This window comes from Pyrgilauda ruficollis, unplaced genomic scaffold (genome assembly GCF_017590135.1).
Source record: "Pyrgilauda ruficollis isolate IOZ18807 unplaced genomic scaffold, ASM1759013v1 scaffold27, whole genome shotgun sequence".
Classification (NCBI taxonomy): domain Eukaryota; kingdom Metazoa; phylum Chordata; class Aves; order Passeriformes; family Passeridae; genus Pyrgilauda; species Pyrgilauda ruficollis.
Genome location: NW_024524044.1, coordinates 3208725 through 3230386, shown reverse-complemented (window position 1 = coordinate 3230386; position 21662 = coordinate 3208725). Strand labels below are relative to the sequence as shown.

The window sequence follows — 21662 nt, the reverse complement described above, 5'->3', positions numbered from 1 at the left end:
AAAATTCAGAGAAACAAATGCATTAACTCAATGGGAAAGCATCAGATTAATTGAAAAAATAGATAAATTGTTTTAATGGGATGAAATTACCTGTAAAACATTGTTCTTTCACTCCACAACTGAGCTAAAATTCTGATTCTCGACTCTGTTAATGAAACAAGATATAATTCTCTACGAAATTGTTGCACCCAAATGATATCAACAGCAAAATACTAGTTTTTATCTCTAACATGCAGATAGGGATTATTCTTATTCTAGCACATTTAAAAGCATTCAGCATTACCTATGGAATTATTTTCTTTCTCTATTAAAAATAGTTCTTTCAACTTACAAAATGATGCAATTTGACCCACTGAAGTTTATTTGGTTCATCTTTTGGTTTAAAATATTTTTAACTAGCATTTAAATTTGAGTTAGCTCCATGCTTGGCATCAGTGCTTTTTGCAACACAGTTGTTTTGTTTTAAAGCACAGTTGTTTTGTCTTATTTAGAAGACATACTTCTCTTTATTCACAGAAAAAAAATCCTTCTGCACTAATCACAATTACTTTTTTTTAATGGAGTGCAGATACAGCAATGAAATCTGTGCTGTGTCAGTATTATCCCCAATACTGAAAAATGTCCATTTATACATTTAAAAAACATTTTATTAGAAGTTTTTACAATAAGCTGAAGGATTTCAAGAAAAGAAACAGCATTTTAAGTGAAAGTATTAGAATTTAGCTACTCTTTTTGTCCTTTTACAGTTTAAGAGCTTTAAAAAGTCACAGCTGAGACTGCAAGCTTCGCTTACCCACAAAGAGCCAACGAACAGCACAGCAACTCCATCAAACACAACCCACCTTCCCTTGCTGCTTACACAAGCCTTCAGCCACACGAAAGCAAAAAAATTAGACAAAATATAAATAATGAGACCTGAACTTCTTGCCCTGTTCCAGCTATCACAGCAGAATTCGTGGTGTGGATGCTGATTTGATAATGAACAAAAGCTTTTGCCAGGTTATTTTCTCTTGTTCAAGGAGGGAGCACAGCACAGCAAATGGGATCTCGCTGTTCTTCTGAAAATGCTAGAGTAGCAGATGATCTATAATAACACAAACAGTCAAAACCAAATAGTGATCTATTTAAAATTGATCAACTAAACTGTAAGAAAAAGATTCCTCAGACATAACACTATGCTACAAATGGGAATCAGAAAATCAAGTGGACCGAGAAGTATATCAAGTAACAGTCAAAGGAGTGGAACAAGAGGAGTGGATAAAAAACAGACACCTTTTACTAGAATTCCTCCTTTAAAAAGTGTTCGGAGTTGTTTTTTTCCCTTCCATATTTCCAAAGTTAAACACTGTCTTATTTGTTGTAAATACAAAACTCACACTAGTTGCAAGTTTCCAGGATTTGATCCAGCACAGAACAGCTTACAGAAGGGCAGAAGACTCTCACGAAGCACACAGACCTTACAGCTACTTCAGCTGCCTTAATGTATACTGTCAGTTACTTCATAGCATGATTAGCATGCAGTCCCACTGAATGATCTATTTACTGCTGGACAAAAATATTTACCAAGACTGATTTTACATTATAAATATGACAGTGATTTATCACTAAAAAGTCATCACATAGTAAAAAGAATATATATGTATATATATATATATATATACACGTAGGGAAATACTTCACAAAGTCATAGTTACAAAGTGAGCTGCAAAATACTAAATGAGATGATGTAATTTGATAAACTCACCTATAAGAAAACTACACGTATACTAACCAAGGTTAGCTCTGTATCCCACCTCACCATCCAAATATTTTTCTGCATCACCTCTGTGAAAAACTGAGGATGATCCCTCAGACAAGTTTTTCCAGGTAGGTTAATCCCAAATCCTCTCACCAAAACTTATTTTCTTTCATTTTGAAATTCAAGCAAAAAGAGTATTGTACACTGATCTCCTGTATTCCTGAATTGTACGGACCTAAAGGATGTTCTATCCTGGTATGACACTGCTCTTACAGCCAGTTCTGGTCAGCACAATAATCTTTCATTGCTTTTCTGTCAAAATGTGAATTTTATTTCAATTTGCAACTTATGAAATATAGTCAAAATATGCACCTGTCCTACTGAAGAAAGGAGACTGGGAAAGGTAGATGCCTTCTAACTGGCTAAGAGGTTTTCTTTTTGAAGATGTACTTCCAAATTACCCATACCTGAAGACAGGCTTGCCCCTGATCTGCCAAAGAACAGGCAATAGTTTATGCTGCCTCTCAGTAGCAAAAACTTGCCCTGAAGGTCAAATCTGACTCATAGGCCATTTTTTAATAGGCTTGCCTAACTCTTTGCTCTACTTGACTTGTCTCAAAAGCGAACTTCTTAACATTTTATACAAACATTATACAACCTTAAGTTTGAGTTATAAATCAGTAAAACTCACTTAAACGTGAGGAACCTTTGCAAAAGGAAATAGTCTCTTAGCTGAAATTCTGCTTTAATTAACATTAGCATTGCTAAATTTTCTCCAAACAAGTGTCATAATATTTATAGTTCAAAGAGAAGACATGATAATTTAGATACTGCATAGAATTTGAGGGAAGTAAGTTTACAAGTAAAATTTAAGCCTCTAAAAATCATGGGTCCAGACAAACTCAGAATTTGAAAAGTTATTCTGGTAGGATGTATGAGTTTGCATTTTATAATCACAAACTTCAAGAGCAGTCTCCACACAAAAGTGTTTCTCACACACCAGAACACTACAGTTCACTCAAAAAGAGTTAAGGCTTAGGTAGCAAATAATCAATCATTCTCTTAAATCAAGCCTCAATATATCTGGAAGCCTACTTTGCCAGTAAAATGATTTTAAAAAATTGATATTACAAATAGCCTGAGTGACCACAGCTGTTTGACATTTTAACGTTTTCCAAATGGCTCCTTGGGTTTGGATTATGAAGAATTTTTTAAGGGAAAACAAAAAACCACACCACAACTAGACACCAATAGGTCATAGGCTCCTGTTTCTCCTTGTCTTTTATAAAAACACCTTCAAGGAAAGGTACTTGTGGGTTCTTTTGCACTATAGGTGTCATATTATCAGAATGCATAAGAAGTAAGCAGTGTTCAGACCTCTCTTTCCTCTGTGTAGCTCTATAAAGAAGAAAAATGTTTAACTGTGATTACTTAGCTATGGCTTATCCTGTGACCATGAGTCCCTCTCCCCATCTTTCACTTTTTTTAATCAGTAAATAAAAAATTTTAAAATATTTAAAATTCTTTTGGCTTTTAAATTTTGAAGAATTCATTTAATTATTTTGATGTAAACACAATATACAGTACTGCCTTTAAGCTGTATAAACCTACACCATGCTTTTCACACCAATGAGAGCAAATACAAAATTAAATGTAAAATGAGAAAAAAAGAACTTTTGCCATGGTTTAAATTTTATGACATTTTTGCCAGCAGACGGGTTCCTCAAAGTAAGTCTTAGATAATGATACTTTCTTATACTTTGTAATTTAGTGTTTTCTTTGCTAAATATGGCTAACTAAATATGGTTAGTACTGAAAACAGAAGAGTAAAACCACACTAACTCATTGGTTTGGTAGTATAATATTTCACATAGAATGCAGTCAAGAATCTTATTATTCCTTCTCTTTAAGGAACTACTACAAGCATATTCTAACTTTTTTCCCTATAGGAGGAAATAATCAGAAAAAGAATATAACTATTCTTTCCCATATAGGCATAACAGCATGATTAATTCTGAGACAGTACCAATACAACACAGGAAAATATTAAATTAAGATACAATTTACTTCAGGCCCAAACACAGCAAGCACAGTAATCTTCACGTTATTTGAAGAATTTCACCTTTTTCTGGTACTGATGATTACTGCCATCCAAATTTCCTCAGCCTCAGACCATAAATTCAGATAACATTTTGAGACTCACAAGTAAAATAAAACAGAAACTAAAAGGCTCCAAGTAATTCTGGCTATTAGTGATATGCAGAATACATACACCTATCTTACAGCCATCTGGAACAGTTTAAACTTCCCACTGAAGTTTGACTACTGTTCTGTAAATGGATCAACAACAGCAAGAAGTTTATTTCTTGACCTGAAGTGACAACAGAGTATACAAATTCCTCATCTATCTCAGTTCATCATCAGCTGCATTGCCTTACAGCATGCAATGCAGACTTGAAGGGAATCGAATATGCAGAAAACACATACACCTGGCAGCAGCTCGGTGTACAGCAACACTCGGGTCATTTCACAGTGACTTCTGTACACACAGAAACACACAGGATCAGTTAGGTTGGAAAAGACTTCTGAGATCATTGAGTCCATCTTATGACAGAACACCACCAACTACATCATGGCACTAAGTGCCATGTCCAGGCTTTCCTTAAATATCTCCAGGGATGGTTAACAACTTTACCTCCCTAGGCAGTCCATTCCCACGCCTGATCTTCCTTTCTGTGAAGAAATTCTTCCTGATGACCAACCTAAACCTCCCCTGGTGCAGCTTGAGACTGTGTTTGCTTGTCCTGGGAGAAGAGACCAACTCCTACCTGGCCACAACGTCCTTTACACAAGGCAGGTGTAAAGAGGGAAAGAGACCAACTCCTACCTGGCCACAACGTCCTTTCAGGCAGGTGTAAAGAGGGATAAGGTCTCTCCTGAGCCTCGTTTTTTTCCAGGCTAACACCAAAGGCCCAGTCAGACTCTGAAGATTGTAACTATAATGGTACAGCTACCTGTGAAAATCCCTCTCTACCCAGGAGAAAGTAAAGTGAAGATCAAAGGGAAAGACTTTGATTGTGTCACTCACCAGGCCCCTCAACAGGCCTGAGAAGGTTTTCGAAGACTTTTGGAGTGGCTGTAGTAAAAGAACTGCCAGGTCAGGGGAGAAACAGAAGCAACACAGTTCTGTGCTGGGGAGAGGATGAGAAAATCTCTGAGAGAGTTCTCAGGAAAGACTTCTTTACATCTACTAGCCAGATTTGTCAAAGATTAATCTTTTTTTCAAGAATGTTCTAAATATCAAATACTGTGCTGCTGTATAAATATTGAACTGATTAAGTTTTGTTCATTCATAGGTTAACAGATTTTTATACCTGGGTCTATTTGGAACATTGTACATAAATCACTTCTTTAACTAATAGAATACACCTTTCAAACCCAGTAATCTATTTTGAATAATTTCCATTAATCTATTCTGCACAATTTCTGTAGTCACACACTGTTATGCTGCAAGAAGACTGTATTTGTCATACTTTCTAGCTTTGAAAAGAACAATTTAAGTTAACTCAAGCACTTTGCACTATTTTATAGACAGAATAAACAGGATCATCTGAAATCACAGTAATTGTAAGGTGATTGTGCATCATAGAACAGCCAAGAAAAGATATCTGGATTAATATCAAACAAAACAGACTTCTAAGAGCAGATTAGCTACTTCTTGACCACCACAAAAAACCAAACATAAATAGCATAACAAACTACAGAAATCACTCACTTAGCCAGACAAAGAAAGGAATTTCCAAACCTTAAAATTAAATAAATAATCATGTAAAGTGAAAATGTCAACATAAAATACAGAAAACAAAAAGATAAAAATATTTAGGTTTTACTCCAGAAGAATATAGTAAATAAAATAGTGGCCACAAGACCATGTAAAATTCATCCCCACAGAGCTGAAAGAAGCATCCTTTTCTCTGAAGAGTCACTCTTATCAGGAGGGTGTTCCATGGAGGAGAAATAGACAATTGAAGCTAGAAAATGATGGATAGCAATGACCTTTCTATCTGTAAAACATGGGCATATTTTAGGTATTTAATCTTCAGAATTGGATTATTATTAATCAATTATTCATGACAATTTGAATCTATGGTAGATGTTTTTTGTTTTCTTAAATATCACATAGCTAAGCTTCTGCTTGAGAACTGGAAAGGAGATTAAATCCTCACAAGCAAATAGTGTTCAAGACTGGCATTTTATTCTCTCCTAAACATTCCCTTCCCTGCATAGCAACACACACTGAAGATAACCTAGTGCCCTCTGCAAAAATCCTGCCTAAATATTCTAAAATCCATCTTTATAGCCTTTTTTTTCTCTAAGAGGGAAAAAAATCTCATACCTCTTCCAGAGAACAAAGAAGAGCATTGTGGTTTCATTCCTATAGCCACAGGTTCCCCTGCTGCATGTTTAACATGCACTCCTCCTCACGTGCCAACAGTGAGTGATAACAGAAGCAGAGCCACTCCATTATGGGCCACCAGACCATACAATGAAAATAAGCAGAAGGTGTTTGCAGATATTTAAAATGCACTGCCAAAAAAAGATAGCAGATGGAGTTGTTCTAAAGCTCTTTTGAAAAGCAGAACCCCTACAGTCAGAAATAACATAAAAAATACGTATGTGTCTGTGAAGAGAAGGGAACAGGTATCAACATTTTCTAGAAGAATAACTGTACTGAAAAATATGTGTCTTCCCAGCTGGGGGAACCACTGTGGAAAGACTCTCCTTTACTCAGGTTCTAAAATTGAAGGATATGGATAGCAGTTGACATCTTATGATGACTAAACCAAATTTAACACACATAAAGCCACCAAGGATTTGGCAGTTTTTCCTCTTCTCAAATACTCTGTTAAAAAAGTACACCTTATTCCTAGTCTAACTGAACTTTCTGATATTATATTTAGTTCTCCCTTTGTCTTGCTATAGTTGAAGAACTGTCTTAACAAATTTCTGTTTGTTGTGCCATGCTTCTTAGGGACTAGGCAAAGCCCCTCTTTATTCCCTTTGTTAACACCAAACAGATTGAATTCCAGGAGGTTTTCCACAACATGGCACATTTTCAACTACTCCAGTCATTCCTGAGATATTTGTGGTTCTCCCCTGATCCTTCTCCAACTGAACAGTGTTCCAGTAATAGTTATGCAAGTGTATTAACAATTACTACAGAAAGGTAACACAACTGCTTCCTTCTTATACAGCCTTTCATTGTTTATATGTCAGTATACAGTAATCTTTTGATTCTCAAACTCTCTTCAAAACCAATAAATTCCTTGGTTGAGGCTTCCTGTAAGATTAACCATTTACCCAGGACATCATGAACATTTTCATTAATGGGGAGAAGGGATGCTCCAAAGGAGGTAGGGAAAAGGCTAATCTGGAGGAAATCTCTGGAGGTTAAAAAAGGGAGCTTGAAAAAAAGACTGAAAGGGCAAAGCAAGGTGAACATAAAACATCTTACTATGGAAAACGGGGGCAGTGTTTTAGTTTATTGATGTTGCCTGGTAAACTGAGTTCACAAGTGCAAATGAGAAATCATACATAATGAAGTCATTACAGGGGCTCAAACACTGGACTTCGTTGTTAGTGTGCCAGTAAATCTGACTGATTAATCTAATTCCATATAACAGCAGGATAAAACAGCTGCAAACAAGGAAAACCTTGGAAGTTAAATGCTGGAAACATTTATAAAGTAAAAGCTAATGCTAAGACAAATGGAGTATGTATCAGATGTGGGGATGGAAAACAATCTGTATGGGAAAAAAAGAAACTGAATCATTAGGATAGTGTGGAACAGTTGTGAAGTATGCGCTGTCTAAAACAATTTTTAGAAAGAGTTTTAAAATATATTGTAATAACCAAAACACTGTTTATTTCTAACCTCAAACTTCTTTCAATATATTCTTTCAATAGTCTGTGAACTTTAGTTTGGTGGGGTAATAGATCTGGTTGAATCAAGACCATTTTGAGCTACAGTATTTATTTTTTACATTAAATACCCAAGTAGTGTTTGTGATAAGAACGCTTATGTTTGCTGCACTTGTTCTAGTTTTCAAACTTGGCTACTAGGTATATTGAGTTGTAAAACTTCTAAACTTCTGCAAACTACAAAATGTATAACTGAGTCAAGCACAGTTCCTCAGTTTTTAAAAGGAGAACAAACTTCTCTACTCATAAGCTTCGCACCCAAAAAAAAAAAAAAAACAACAAAAGAAACTGCTTTGATTTCATCATTTTTGTTCCATCTAGAAGACTTTAAACTAAAGGTTATCTGAAGCAAGGAGAGAGGTTCATATCATAGCATCTAATCAAATAAGACTCATAATAAAGCCTCTACTACACACTTATTAAGACTAAGTGTTTCAGAAACTTACAGCTTTCAGCTAAACTTGCTTTCCACAAAGTCAGAGTGCTATTCTGACTCAAAGTCAGAGTAAAGCTACTCATGACTGCAGGATAAGGACAGTCATGCACCCTGGAACAGAATCTTTTACCCCTACATTTGACCTTATCTTCTTCCCCCTTTTCCCTGTTCCTTTTTTTTTTTTTTTTTTTTTTTTTTTTACATTCAGCAGCAACTAACCCTTCCATCACAGAGCTATAACTACATATAATCACCAAGTCACTTTACCAGGGGTTTCCACTATCTGCTACAAATTCTAATATATGTTGAAAAAAATGTATCATCAAAACTGCCCGGTGCAGCCACTGCAGCATGTCTTGGTGGTGAACAGACTAGAGGATGCACAGAATCACCCTACAGTCCCTGGTCCTTTCCTCCATAGTTCAGGCATGCTGCTACCTGCTATTAAATTAATCTGCTTTCTCATGCATTTGGGAATAAGGAAACTTCTAGGAAAAGGGAATGAGAAGGAGGCTCCTCCAAAAGCAGAAGATGCCATACACACCTTTCCATATCATCAACATAAGCACAAAGCAATTGCTCGTCCAGGGACAGTTAGGTTTAAAGCAATAATCTTTTGGGACTAAGTAAACTCTCAAACTATGCAGGACAATTCTCCCTGTTTGTAACCCTTTAAGAATTATTTTAAATTGTCAGATAAATATCTGACATGTTAAATTCAAGTTTCCTGTATAGGATCAAGATAACTATTCAATACATTAGAGGTGCAAGTATTTACCAGGATTAATTATTTAGGGAAAAAAAAAAAAACGATTGACTAAGATTTGAAAATAATTTCAAATGCTAACACAAAGTTCCAGAGAAGATAAATGTATAGATAAGACTAAAAAACAACTAAGCAAAATAACAAAACAAATGAAAAAACAACCTAAAAAGAAACACATAACTGCAGCAAAAAATCACCAGTTTTGACAACATCAGGTTCAGAAATTTACCCCACTGTCAACAGTATAGTGTGCATTGCAAAGAGAGACCAACACTGAAATATGTGATCAGACAACCTCAAGAGAGCTGGAGCACCACTCTGCATTTAGCCCATTTTCTTTCTGAATACACCCAATAATTAGAGAATAGTTCTTCATGCTGCCCCTCCCTTGAGCAACTAACATTCAAGCATTCACAGAATTTTAGAGCATTACAGAGTACTGCCTCTGGCAGTTGACAGAAATATTTTTGCCTTAAGAGGGTACAATGGATAGCATATGATCTTCAATCCAAGACAGGAAAATAGAAATGATCTTGCATACCTTTTTGTGTTTTAAAGCATACAGGACATACACTAGGAATGTAGACCTGTAAAAACTAATTTAAAAACTCCACAGCTCCATAGCATGGGTCTACTACTTCAGGACTCAAAACCCTTAAAAAACTTACACCTGACCAGTACTCAGTGCAGCTGGAAGCAGCTGCTCTCAGCATAGTTTACTCTGCTGCTTATATATATGCATTACCTGGGAAATTGAGGGTGATGACACCTAGCATAGCTGCATAAATGCAGTACTAACTATTGTACTATTAATGATAAGAGAAGAATGTAACATTAAGGCTTTAAAAGCTTAGATGCTACAGAGGTCTGTACCATACTGCACCACTCGAATCACACCTTTCCTTATACTTGTTGCTTATGCGTGCTGACAGGAGTCAATCTGGGAAATAAATTCAGTAGATGTGCATTACAGTTGCAACACAATTGCATTTGACACACATTTAACAGAGTCAACAGGCAGTATCCCATTACACTGTGAAAGCAAGCCTCAACGGCAGCAATTTGTTCTGGAAATACTTACTTCTGATGAGGTCACCATCAGTGCGATTTCCCCAGATGGACTGCTCTTGTATCTCTGCTTGTATACTTTGATTACTGGAAGGTTGGTTTATGTCTTTATCTCCTGCCACTGCAGTCTCTTGGTCAGTTTTTCCTAAGTCAAAGGAAATTTCAAAACATTAATTTCTACAGTATTTTTATCTCTATGTTAGCAAAACTAATTTTGAAAATTAAAAGTGAGGTGGCATAAATTATAACTTGTCTTAGCATCCCCTTTTGTTTCCTTAGAATTAACTGCCAATAAAGTTGATTTTTCCATTTGTTTTCTGGCCTAGATCAATATAATTTCTCGTTTAGAAAGACTTTTAGTCATATTGTATCCAATTATGCAAAATAATACTCAGCAACTCCGCAGCTTCTGTAAAAAATTAAATTTTGGCGGGGGGTGGGGTGGGGTATTTTCTTATTTAGTTACCTTCCATAATGCTTTCATATAAAAATTTTAATAGCTTTGTCACACAAAAACCATTATTTTTTACCTACATACATGTGGCTGTAGCACATAAAAGCTATAGTAATTTTACAAAATTTTGTTGTCTATTTTTTATAATTAAACACATAATCAAAGACAAATACAGCTGAAAGTTCAAAAGTGACTAGTACAAAAATTCAGAAAAATTATTGTAACACAATTACCTATTTTTTCTTGAAAAAAATAGTTTCAAAAAGCCACTGCTGATTAAAAGTTAACATTTAGCCAATAATGAAAAGAAAAAGTATTTATTCTGTCCATGTATATGTAAGTTGCAGGAAAAATTCCATAGTAAGGTTATTTGAGGGATTCTTCAGCTTATTTCACAATGTAACAGATGTTGTTTTGGTGATGTTGCCAGTTATCACAAGGAGACCAGAATTTCCTCAAACCAAGGCAAGTGACAGTTTTCATCTTCACTGTCATTAATGTTTTAATAACCAAATCCGCACACACAAATCTTTCTGTTCTTGATTGTTACAGATTTTTTTCCTACTGGCATTCAAGGAAACATCTTTAAATCTGGATTTATTTTGTTCAATATTCACAGCAATAGATAATCAATTTATATTACTTACTCAAGGGATCTGTAAAACACTAAATATTTTCAGTCTCATGTGTTTTTTGAGTATATCTATAACATCTAATATTTACAGTGAACTTAGATGAGCAACTGCTGGAAAGCCTATTAACTCTATTTATTTGTTTCAAACAAATACATTTATAAATCCCTTATTACAGTTTCGTATACTGCATCCTCTAATAAATTATTCCAGTCCCGAGACACAGAAAAAAATCACTTTTTGCTACTGTGACATAGTAAAGGTTAGTTTCTCCATATAACCCACAGCACTTTGACTTTAAATCCTAACTTTCTGCCTTTGTTACCCACCCTATCAAACTGAGGCACTGGACATCACTCAAAATAAAATATGCCATCTTGTGTGTATAGTAGCGTATGCCTTCAAGCACTGCTGCTCCCCTTCTATCAATTTCTACCTCTGAAATGTCTGACCTAGCTACCTCCGTGGTACTTTGCTCTCAGTCCTCCCTCCCACCAACAACTTGTCAGTATTTCCTCAAGCCCATCCTGAGAGGAATTGTTTCACTGGGATTGGTGTAGTTATTGAATTGAATGGGAAGATATTGACTTTAATGAGTTTTTCCCCTTGCCCTGATGACTTAATATTATCTAGACACTCATCCTATTAACATTAAAAACCAAAAAAACAAACAAAATAAAACACCACAAAGCCCACAACAATAAAAAATAAAACAAAACAAAAAACCAAATAAAAAACTCCCACCAAATTAAAAAAAAAAAAAAACAACAAACCAAAACACAGTGTTTCAACCCCTTTGACAGACATCAGATACAAATTATTTCTGTCTGGTATCTATCAAATACAAAGTGACTGCATTGAAGTATGATGATTCAGCCTGTACAGTTAAGCATTAGGTGCAAATGTTTATCAAAAGTGTTTGAAAAGTGTTCTGGAATAGACTGAATAAAAATAAGTAGTGTCCTGACAGAGCTAGTGTAAAAGCACTCTGCTTTCCACAAATACTAATATTAAATGAGCTATTTTAGGAGATTTTGCTCTTAAATTACTACAGTGATGACACCAAAATTACAATATGTACCCAGCAGTGCTAGTACAGACCCGGAGAGAAGCTGTATACAATGCTCTCATATAGGATATGACTTTGCAGAACCCTATTATTTCATGTAGTAAACAATGAATGGCTATAAGGAAACAATAATGTTAATATTATGGGGCCCCTAGTGCTCTAGATTACATTTTTATCTAAGAAATCTGAAGGAGTGCAGAATACAATCAGTCATCATTATTGATATGGATTCATTTTTCATCCCTCTGCTTGTTTTCAGTTCAGTATATTTTTCTCTTTTTTTTCTTCTCATTGTCTAGGCTGTATGTGTATTTTTCATGTGCACTTTTATTATTCTAGCTGGATATAGTAAATGGCCAGTCAAGACCACGTATGCAATAGTAGAAGTTAACAAGAAAAAAGAAGCACTATTAAAAAGTTTTAACAGAACCACTGTTGCAACTGAACACCAAACATTTTTGATAGGAAGTTCAGAACAATTAACATTAATTTTCTCTTCTTTGATCTCTTGAATTCACATGCAGAATGCGTAAATGTGCGTAACAGAAACCTACACCATTAAAAACATGTTTGGTATCTTACTTTGCACTCCAGAATTACCCACTGGAGCAGCTCATCCTGAAAGGTGCTGCTCCATGGTGTGGTGAGCTCACCTGGGCAGCAGCTAAGGACTATGCAGCCTCTCGTCCCTTCCCCAGCCCCCAGCAGGACAAGGGGAGAGAACAGAAAGACCCAAGGGAAAAAACTTGTGTGTCAAGATGTAGTTTAATAAGTGAAGAAAAGAGGAAGAAAAGTAAAACAGGAGATGCAAAGTCAATCACTTACCATCTCCCACAACTAGACCAATGCCCAAGCTAGTCTCTAAGCAATGATGACCTCCCCTAAAACCTCCTCCCATGTTTTTTATTGCTGAGCATGACATTCTGTGGCATGAAATGGCTAATGGGGATCGTGTCCCCTCCCAGTCCTGTGCCCACCCTCAGTCTAGTCACTGGAGAAAAAAGTGGGAAAAGAGAAAACTTTTGACAGGTGCTGTGCAAGTGTTGCTCAGCAATAGCCAACCCACTGGTGTGCTACCAACTTTGCTTGAGACACTGATCCCAAACAGCACCACAGGGGTTGCTATGAAGAAAATTAACCCCATCACATCCAGACTTAGTTCAAAGGGGCTTTAGAAACAGTAGACCTTATGATCTCCTTTATATATTTGAGCATTTTTTCATTAATCGTTTCTGGTGCATCAGACTACTGAAAACACACACTGATGTCTTGATTCAGTTGCTTTTTCTTGAATATGTACCATGCCTCAGTTTTCGTACAAAGGAATTTATTGATTATTCCCTTATAACAAACTGTTGATAATGGGATCATATTTTCTTTTCTTAATATTAGAGATTCCACTACAACATACCAATTACAACCAATCACATATGAAGACAGCCTCAAGACCATTCTTGTCTTTTGTTGATGCCATTACTTTTATGTTAGGTACCTAAGAATTTTCACAACAGTAGTTTATGAAGAATCAACACAAAAACCTTACTCTGACAGAAATACTAATGACTGGATCTGGCCATAGAAAAGTATGACTTTTTTTCCACTGCATCTTCAAGTAAATTTGTAACACCTTTCTGTTTCAATCAAGCTTACCCTTAAGAATTCTTTCTGTAAGACTTCCTTAGTATTTTAGCTTTTGCTTCCTTTAGCACACCCTTCCACTCTCATGTGGCTAACCTCCAATACTGACAGCCAAGAAAAAAAAAGAGATGCTCTTCTTAACAGTTCAAATAATGGAAAGAAAAGACTCATTATGTTCTGAGTCTGGCAGAGCTGAAGTATAAATCCAATCTCTCTTCAAAACCACAGTAAGTTACTCTAGGTCATGTCACAAAAGCAACACAGACTTCTTACCTACCACAGTTCAGCCCCAAACCAGCAACTTGTGTGGCTCTGTACTTCCCCTAGACTAACAGCAGTGCCAGGGCTGAAAAGCTTCTAGTCAAAAGCCCCAGGGAGTGACACCCACACAGAACACCATGTGATTTATCCTGAAGGTAAGCATAGGCAGAAACTCTCCTTGCCCAGAGACTAATGCAAGTTTAAGAGATATGACATGCCTGCGAAGTATAGAATTGAGATGGCTAAAAGCCAAATCATATCTATGATACAGACAACTGGCAAGCCACATAGTGAAAAAAAATTAAAATTTTAATCACATCTCAAAATTACTGCTTCATTAAATAAGTGAATCCAGTGAATAACTGATTTTTCTCTATAGAATCACTTAAGTACATATAAATCATTTCTATAGTACATACATTCATTTAACTATAATTTTGTTATATTTATTTTTAAATTATGCAGCAATACACATATTCCATAGAATAGAATTCAATTTTCACCTTTGAGACTATTGTTATATTGATTGTTAACTTTTGTTCTAGTTTGGAGAATATGCCTCTGGTTACACACGCTTCTTTGCAACATGACAAATACATTCTGCAAGACTCCACCAACTGAATAATGTCAGCAGTCTGAATTAGCAACAAGGCCACTATTACAACAGCCCCATCAAAAAGTAAACTTAACAAATAGTCAGAGCTGTCAAGAAATACCCATGTATATTAGGCAAATCAGGTATACAGGGCAATCTCTCCAGATTCCTTCCAATTCTGCATCCTATGCCTTTGGGAAGTTGTTGGAACATAAGTCAAACTAATTCCTGAAAAATTCTTAGACCATCCCAGTGAATAATCTCTCTTTTCAGAGCTACATTTGTGTATCTTTCTCTATAATGTAAAGCATATTAAGTGAAGATGAAATTAATACACAAAACTGATAGAAAATACAAAAAAAGATAGGTAATGGATGTGTAGTTGCAAGACACACCTTGAAGAGCTCAAGTCTTTGACAAATAACCAACTTTTCTTCTCCAAGGGTTTATCTATGTGCACATTCACACACCAGCTGGCCCCAAGAGCCCCACCACATCTTCTTGTTCAGAAATGGGTCTCTGTGTTCATACATGTGCTATCATATATCATGAAGTATGTAACATACACAAAATAAAAATGGAAACAAATGACCCCATTAGGTGGATTGCACGTCCTCAGAGTTTAATTGGCAGCTGATTTCTGTTCATAAGATGACACATAACCTGACTCAGCCATTGCTTCCAAGAATGTCAATCATTAGTGCATGACTAGCAAAATGACAGACTGGACTTGAGAAACAGGTTTGGAGTTTGTCTATAAAGTTTAGGAACCTGTATATAAAATTAATTAAATGAATTCTGCTGTAACAACCAAAGCCTTTGCTGCCATGACACATTAATTTTCTGTTCACCAGCAATGTGGTGGACTGCTCCAAATAGCATATAAAGAAAAAACAACTGGTGGGAAAAGTTTCTGGAAACCTGACAGCATCATTCTCTTCAAGGAGAGAGAAATAAGCAAAATGGACTGGCACAGTGATCACCAATCTCCAAAAATGCAATCACAAACAGTCCAACAGTTTTATTGAGTAGGGGCAAAGGAAAGATTTGGAAGCATGGGGCAAAGTTACTTAGGCACCCAAAGCTGACCTAGTTCTTGGGATGAACCATCAGAAGGTCTGAGTTTTTCCTACAACAAGCAGCTGCAGATTTTAAAATAAATGTGCCAGTTCAAATTAACCCAAATGAAATTTTGTCCTTCAAAGGAAAGAGCAATTACAAAAGAAAATCAATTGCCACAAAACACAAACACATAAGTAGATCTATGAGGAATAAAAAAAGTCAAAGAATGTTCCCAAAAGGAAATGCAACAATCAGTTCTCTGTCTCAAGCCTAAAATTGTTGGGAGAGATTGAAGAGCATGTGGCAAACACTGCATTTCTAACACTTCCTGTGTTCATTAATAACCTTGCTGGCAAGGAACCACTAAGGATGCTACTTCCTACTGAAAATTCCACTGTTCACAACAACAACACAAAAAAACCCTGATAAAAATCACATTTCACATCATTGTATAATCATTAACAGTAACGCCTACCATCTACTTTATGAAATGCCTAAAACTTTTAGGCATTTTATATAGCAAATAAATTCAACAGTTTCTGTAACAGAATGCCTATTCCAGCATTTACCTGAAACAATCCCATTTCATTAAGGACATCTAATTAATACTGATAATCCACAAATTATGGAGTTGGAAGCCTCCAATTAAATGTTTGTTTTAAAACAAAAAAAACCCAGCTTATTTGCATTCGTTTAATTTCAGTGGCTTTCACTTAAATGTCTTGTTGCAACTTTAAATGGCTTCAGAAGTGCCACAGAAAAAAACAGTTTCTCAAAATTAGAGCAATTTAGCTGAGCAATTTTTTGGAAAACTTACAAAGAACTTTCCAGGTGCATGCTATGGCACTAGAAGTTTGACAGCCCCGAACAAATTTGAGTCAGGATAAATCAAAAATGCACAGCAATGTGTAAATAGGTATTCTGCATTATTTTAAGTGTTAAAAAGGTCAAACACATAAATGAAGACTTTTTGCAAATAACCACACTAATTATACAGTCAGTTATGCATGTATGTCATTCATCCAAAGAAGTTTCACATGTATACAAAACCACTTTCATGGAAGTGCTAAGCAATACTTGGCAGCTATGGCTGCATTAGCAATGGCTAATAGAACTGGGCCTGTACAGTGAAAGAGTTAACTTTAAGAATATTCCATGTAATACATGTTCCAGGGGCTTTCTACTTTGAACTAGTTCTCAGATATAATCTTAAAGATTCAAGGCTTACCAGTGGTCGGGAGTGTATTAGGCACATTCCTGTAGCTTTCACATTATTTTGAGCTAAAGGAATGCCATCCAGGTCACTCCCTAGGATCACTCCGCAATGCAAATCAAAGTAGAGGTGAACAGATTTACTTCAAAACTGCATGGCAGATCCAAATAAAAAAAGTAGGATAACACACTCATTGCTGAATAAAAAAAAAAAAAAAAAAAAAGTGTTTAAAGCAAAGAGAAATCAAGAGAAATCTAACTTCTGAGAGCCCACAGCTGGACCTAAGAAGAATTACTGTGATATAAAATAAACCTGTGATGTAAGATGGAACAAAAATATTTTAAACTTGATACAAGATCTTTACAGTCAACTCTGTGAAATACAAGTGCATCACACCCATGAGGGCATGAATCACTTGACTGGAACCATATGCACATGAAACTGAAAGCAGACATATGCTTTCATGACAAACTAGAGTCAGACATCTATTTACCAACGTTTTAGATATTTTAGTCAGTAATATTAAATAAATGCCTTAGTACTGGCACACAGCAATGAAATAAATTATACAGATTCTTTTAACTCTTGTGATAGCAAGAGGAAATAAAATTTTAGAGGAAATATTTGTTAAGTTGAGCAATCCGAGTACACTGGTTAACTGTTAGAAAAATATATATTACTCATAACACTGAGGCATTGCTGGTAAAGTGCAGTAATTGTTGTGATAGCAATCACTGTTGCCTCAAGAATGTCCAAACATTCCCTGCATTAAGTCTTTTGTCACCCAATCTCATCTAGCCATCAGATTCCTTTCCTGCTCCTCATCATGAAAACAGTTAAGCACTGAAAACATGAAGATTAGAATCACATTCTTGAAGAGGAGTACTTTGTACATTTATTGAATGGAAGTATTAGTTGCTGCATATGGTTTCTTGAGATACCAAATCTTGAGATACCAAATCAGAACTGCATCTCCATCCAGCAACAGTGAGATGATTTGCACCAGAGAACAGTCACTTATAGAATCTGATGCTTTGTATTTCTACAAGATTTCTCCATCCTCCCCACACCATTAAAATAAAAAGTTCTAGTGAATTTCCATCATTTAAAGATTTATTATAGTGAAATTATCAATCTCAATTTTGTAATAAGTTGTTAATGATTATAATTATTGTTTTTACTTTCTTTCTTAATTGAGAAAGCTAAATATTATTCCTTTGTTATTCTAGGTTACAGTTAGTTAACAAAAAGCAAAGATAAAAGCATTCCAAATAATTTACAGATGACAGCCCTGAATTTATCTCTTGTATTTCATGGTTTATTCAAATGCAGAGGATTTTACTGCCACAGCCCAGGCAATAATCACACCATAATTTCCAATATATGAAACGTTTTCCTTAAAGCAGAGTCTAGTGGTCATGAATTGCCACATTCCTTCCTCAGGGACATTATTCTGGTACCTATGAGTTGAGAACTACCTGATCACAATCAAATTGAAGTGATCTGAGCAGAGACATGGCACTATTCACTGACTGCATCACACAAGTAGATGTAATCATAATTTGGTTCCAAAGTCCATGAGCTACAGGGAAGAAAGAAGACATCACTAAGATCTTCAACAAGGGTGCACAAGCAGAGCTACACTTTTGGAAGGATGTGGCAGAAATTAACATGTTTGCAGAAATTAGATTAAACCTTCCATCCTGCAGTGTGTCTCTTAGAGCAGCAGACCACACTGACATAGATAATGGTTAAAGACTGAAGTTGAATTTTGACATTACCACAAAAGAAGATGCTGTGATTTCATTTGCTCTCTCTCACAACACACTAATTGTGGATGGGTGGCATCCAGATTCTCACTAATATTTATGCATTTATTCAAAAATGAACTAACAACGAAGAACAGTGACAGGGGATATGCTGCGAAAGCATATTGGTTAAAGTAACACAGAAAAATTCTTTTAAATTGTGAAAGCCAGAGCATACCACTTCTGTAGGTCAAACTCTGCCTCAACCCAGTTTTCCCCATGTCCACAACTGATGAATACCCCTGCATACTGCCTAAGCTTTATTAAGTTTGTCTGATCTTTAATAACATTTTGAAATAGCTATTTTTGAATATTCAAATTTCAACTGAAGTTTCTTTTCTTTTCATGGAAAAATATAACTAATCTTCAGCATCAGAATGGATATGATAGCAAGCAAAAGGAACACTTTGTATATCTGGATTTCTTGATGATACCTCGCAGAACTACAGAAGAGGAAAAGTTTGTTCCCAGGATAAGGTATCTATATCAGTTAAACATTTACAGAGCACATTAAAATATGCTGTTACAAACGAGAAATTCCTTCTCATTAGAATGCACTTAATACTTTATTACACATACAAGATAAGCCATCTTTTCCTGATTAAGGAATCTTTAATTCTAGGTCAACCCAGATTTCAGGTATCTCATTGTAAATATATGAAGTAATTTATAGGTCAATAATATGAATTTCAATCAAAGCTTTAAAAATTATCACCAAATTCTAGAGAAGTCAGTGTAAATTTGGATGTCCTGGGGGCAGAATAGAAGGATAGGGGCTGTTAAAAGTCCCAGACATACTATCTTAGTTTTTCAGCCCTGGAATATCTGAATTACCTTACCCTGTAACCACACACTGCAAAGCTGACAACAGAAATGCTGGAATATAGATTGGAAATGTTATGAACTCACCTTTTCCTCTTTCCACCCCCACTTCCCCAACAAACTTAGACTAGAAAAAAGCAACAAATATCCACATTAAAAATCCATATTATCCTTAAATTTAAGTTGATTAGAATAAAAATAATGTATTTGAATGCTGAATTTTGCTTTGTCTTTATGTGAACTCTACATAAGCTTTAAAATTGAGCATGTGCCTTGATAGGTGTGGCCAGTGAACAAACCATAATCATAATGCTTGTTTGTATCTTACTGATCCCTAAGAAAGCTGTGAGGTTTAATTGTGTCATTAGGATTTTCTGCACATTACTTGTCAGGGACAGATCAGTATTTGTTTCCTTACTTTTCATTAACAAAAAAAGAGCATGTATTTACAATCATACCTAGGACTTTCACTTCATAGTGAACACTCAGTTTGAAGTGGTACTGTGAGAATGAGACCACTTCCATGCTCGTTAGTTCACTGACTTACAACTTCAGTAACTTTGATGCATGTCCTACATGCAGAATTTAACAGGTGTGGCCAGTTGACCACATGACAAATAAAAACAACACGCTGAAAATAAACACATATCACAGGTACTGATGGTTCTGACAAAAATGTGATTCTAGCAGTTCAGTTCTGCATGCTTCGTCTTCTGCATTTAATCTTTTTTATTATTATTTTTTACTGTTTAGAAGTTATGAGTCATTCTCTAGAACAAAAAAAACCAAAACCCATCCAACAATAAGATAAGTATAAGCCAACTTGCTGGGCCCCCACGCCAAAACATTTTTTATTTAGCTACAGATACTTTCTGGTTTCTATAACAAGTCTTCAGCTTTGATTGCACAGAGCTATTGATTTTCTTAGTTACAAAAACAAGACTGCATTTTTAATCCACAGTTGCACAACTGTATTACCAGGCTCTGCTCCTGTTAACCAGTTATGAATAAAGTTACAGTTCTTGAGCAAGATTATTTGTCTGTTTTTCAGAGACTTTTTAAACTCCTGTCAGAATTCTGGAAAATCGTAGCTGTAAATAAATAAAGAAAAGTCTCATCTTTACAGACCAGGACTTGACAGGCAAACATACTTCCCAGTTTTGAGGATAACCTAAAATATACTTTGTCAAACTTCCCTACATGAAGGTTATCAGAGTTATCAGTGTATTTTGTTCAAAAGTAAATAAGATATAACTTAAATAATTTATCTTAAAGATGAACATACTTTCAAACAACCTTTTGAACAACTGATATGAAACAAGTTATATTCTCAGAGACTGATTTTAGCTGCAGTATCACAGAGTAATCTAAAAAAAAAAAAAAAGCAAAGTGACTTCCAACCTGAACAAGGCTCATGCTATTAGATCAAACTTTCATAATTTACTTCAAGACCTGGAAGGACAGCTTTACAGGAAAGAATTCCTAAACAAAAACACAAAGCTGAGAAAAACAAAAGCGATTTTTAAGGAGCAACATCTGCCTCTGAATGGCAGTTTTTCAAGTACTGAAAATCAGGGCTGAGAGCAGCACATTGTTCCTTTTTATTTTTTTTGTTCATTTTCTTCATGGGAATTTTGGGTTAAAGCAATAAAATGGTGAAATGAAAGTGCTACAGAGATACACTACAGAGGGGAGGGGCAAAAAAAAGAGGGGTTAAAACCCAGTAGTCAAATCAGTAAACGTATCATTCAAATATAACGCGCAACAATTACAGTGAAACTTTAAAGCAACTTACCTCGAGGGAGAGAGATCAAAGAGCTGTTTTCAGTCGGAGCTTGCTCTGGCCCTCCAGGCCCCGGAGGAAGAGGTTCTCTCACTTGGGACATCTGCCAGCTCTCTCGCCGAGTAACAGAAAGCCTGCACCCCTCTCCAACAAAACTAACACGCGACCCTGAAGGAACAAGCAAATGAAAGGACTCGTTAATGTATTTTATGCAGAAAACTCACGGCTCGGGGCGAGGGACCGAAGAGGGACAGTAGGGAAGCGGCGGCAACTTTCCGGCGCGGCTGCGGCGGGCGCGCCCCCCGCCCCCTGCAGCGAGCACCCGCGGGGCCGGG

At 35.9% G+C, this 21662-nt stretch overlaps 1 protein-coding gene across 1 annotated transcript in view; it reads right to left on the bottom strand.

Annotated features, from left to right (window-relative positions):
* The window catches only part of MDFIC (MyoD family inhibitor domain containing), a 50450-nt gene that overhangs the window by 26877 nt on the left and 1911 nt on the right, over positions 1-21662 (bottom strand). Inside the window, exons 2-3 of the mRNA XM_041471597.1 lie at positions 21340-21495; positions 10004-10135 (exon numbers count right to left, since the gene is read on the bottom strand). Of these exons, the coding sequence (XP_041327531.1) occupies positions 10004-10135; positions 21340-21430 (223 nt within the window). The 5' untranslated portion in view covers positions 21431-21495. The remainder of the gene's footprint in view (positions 1-10003; positions 10136-21339; positions 21496-21662) is intronic.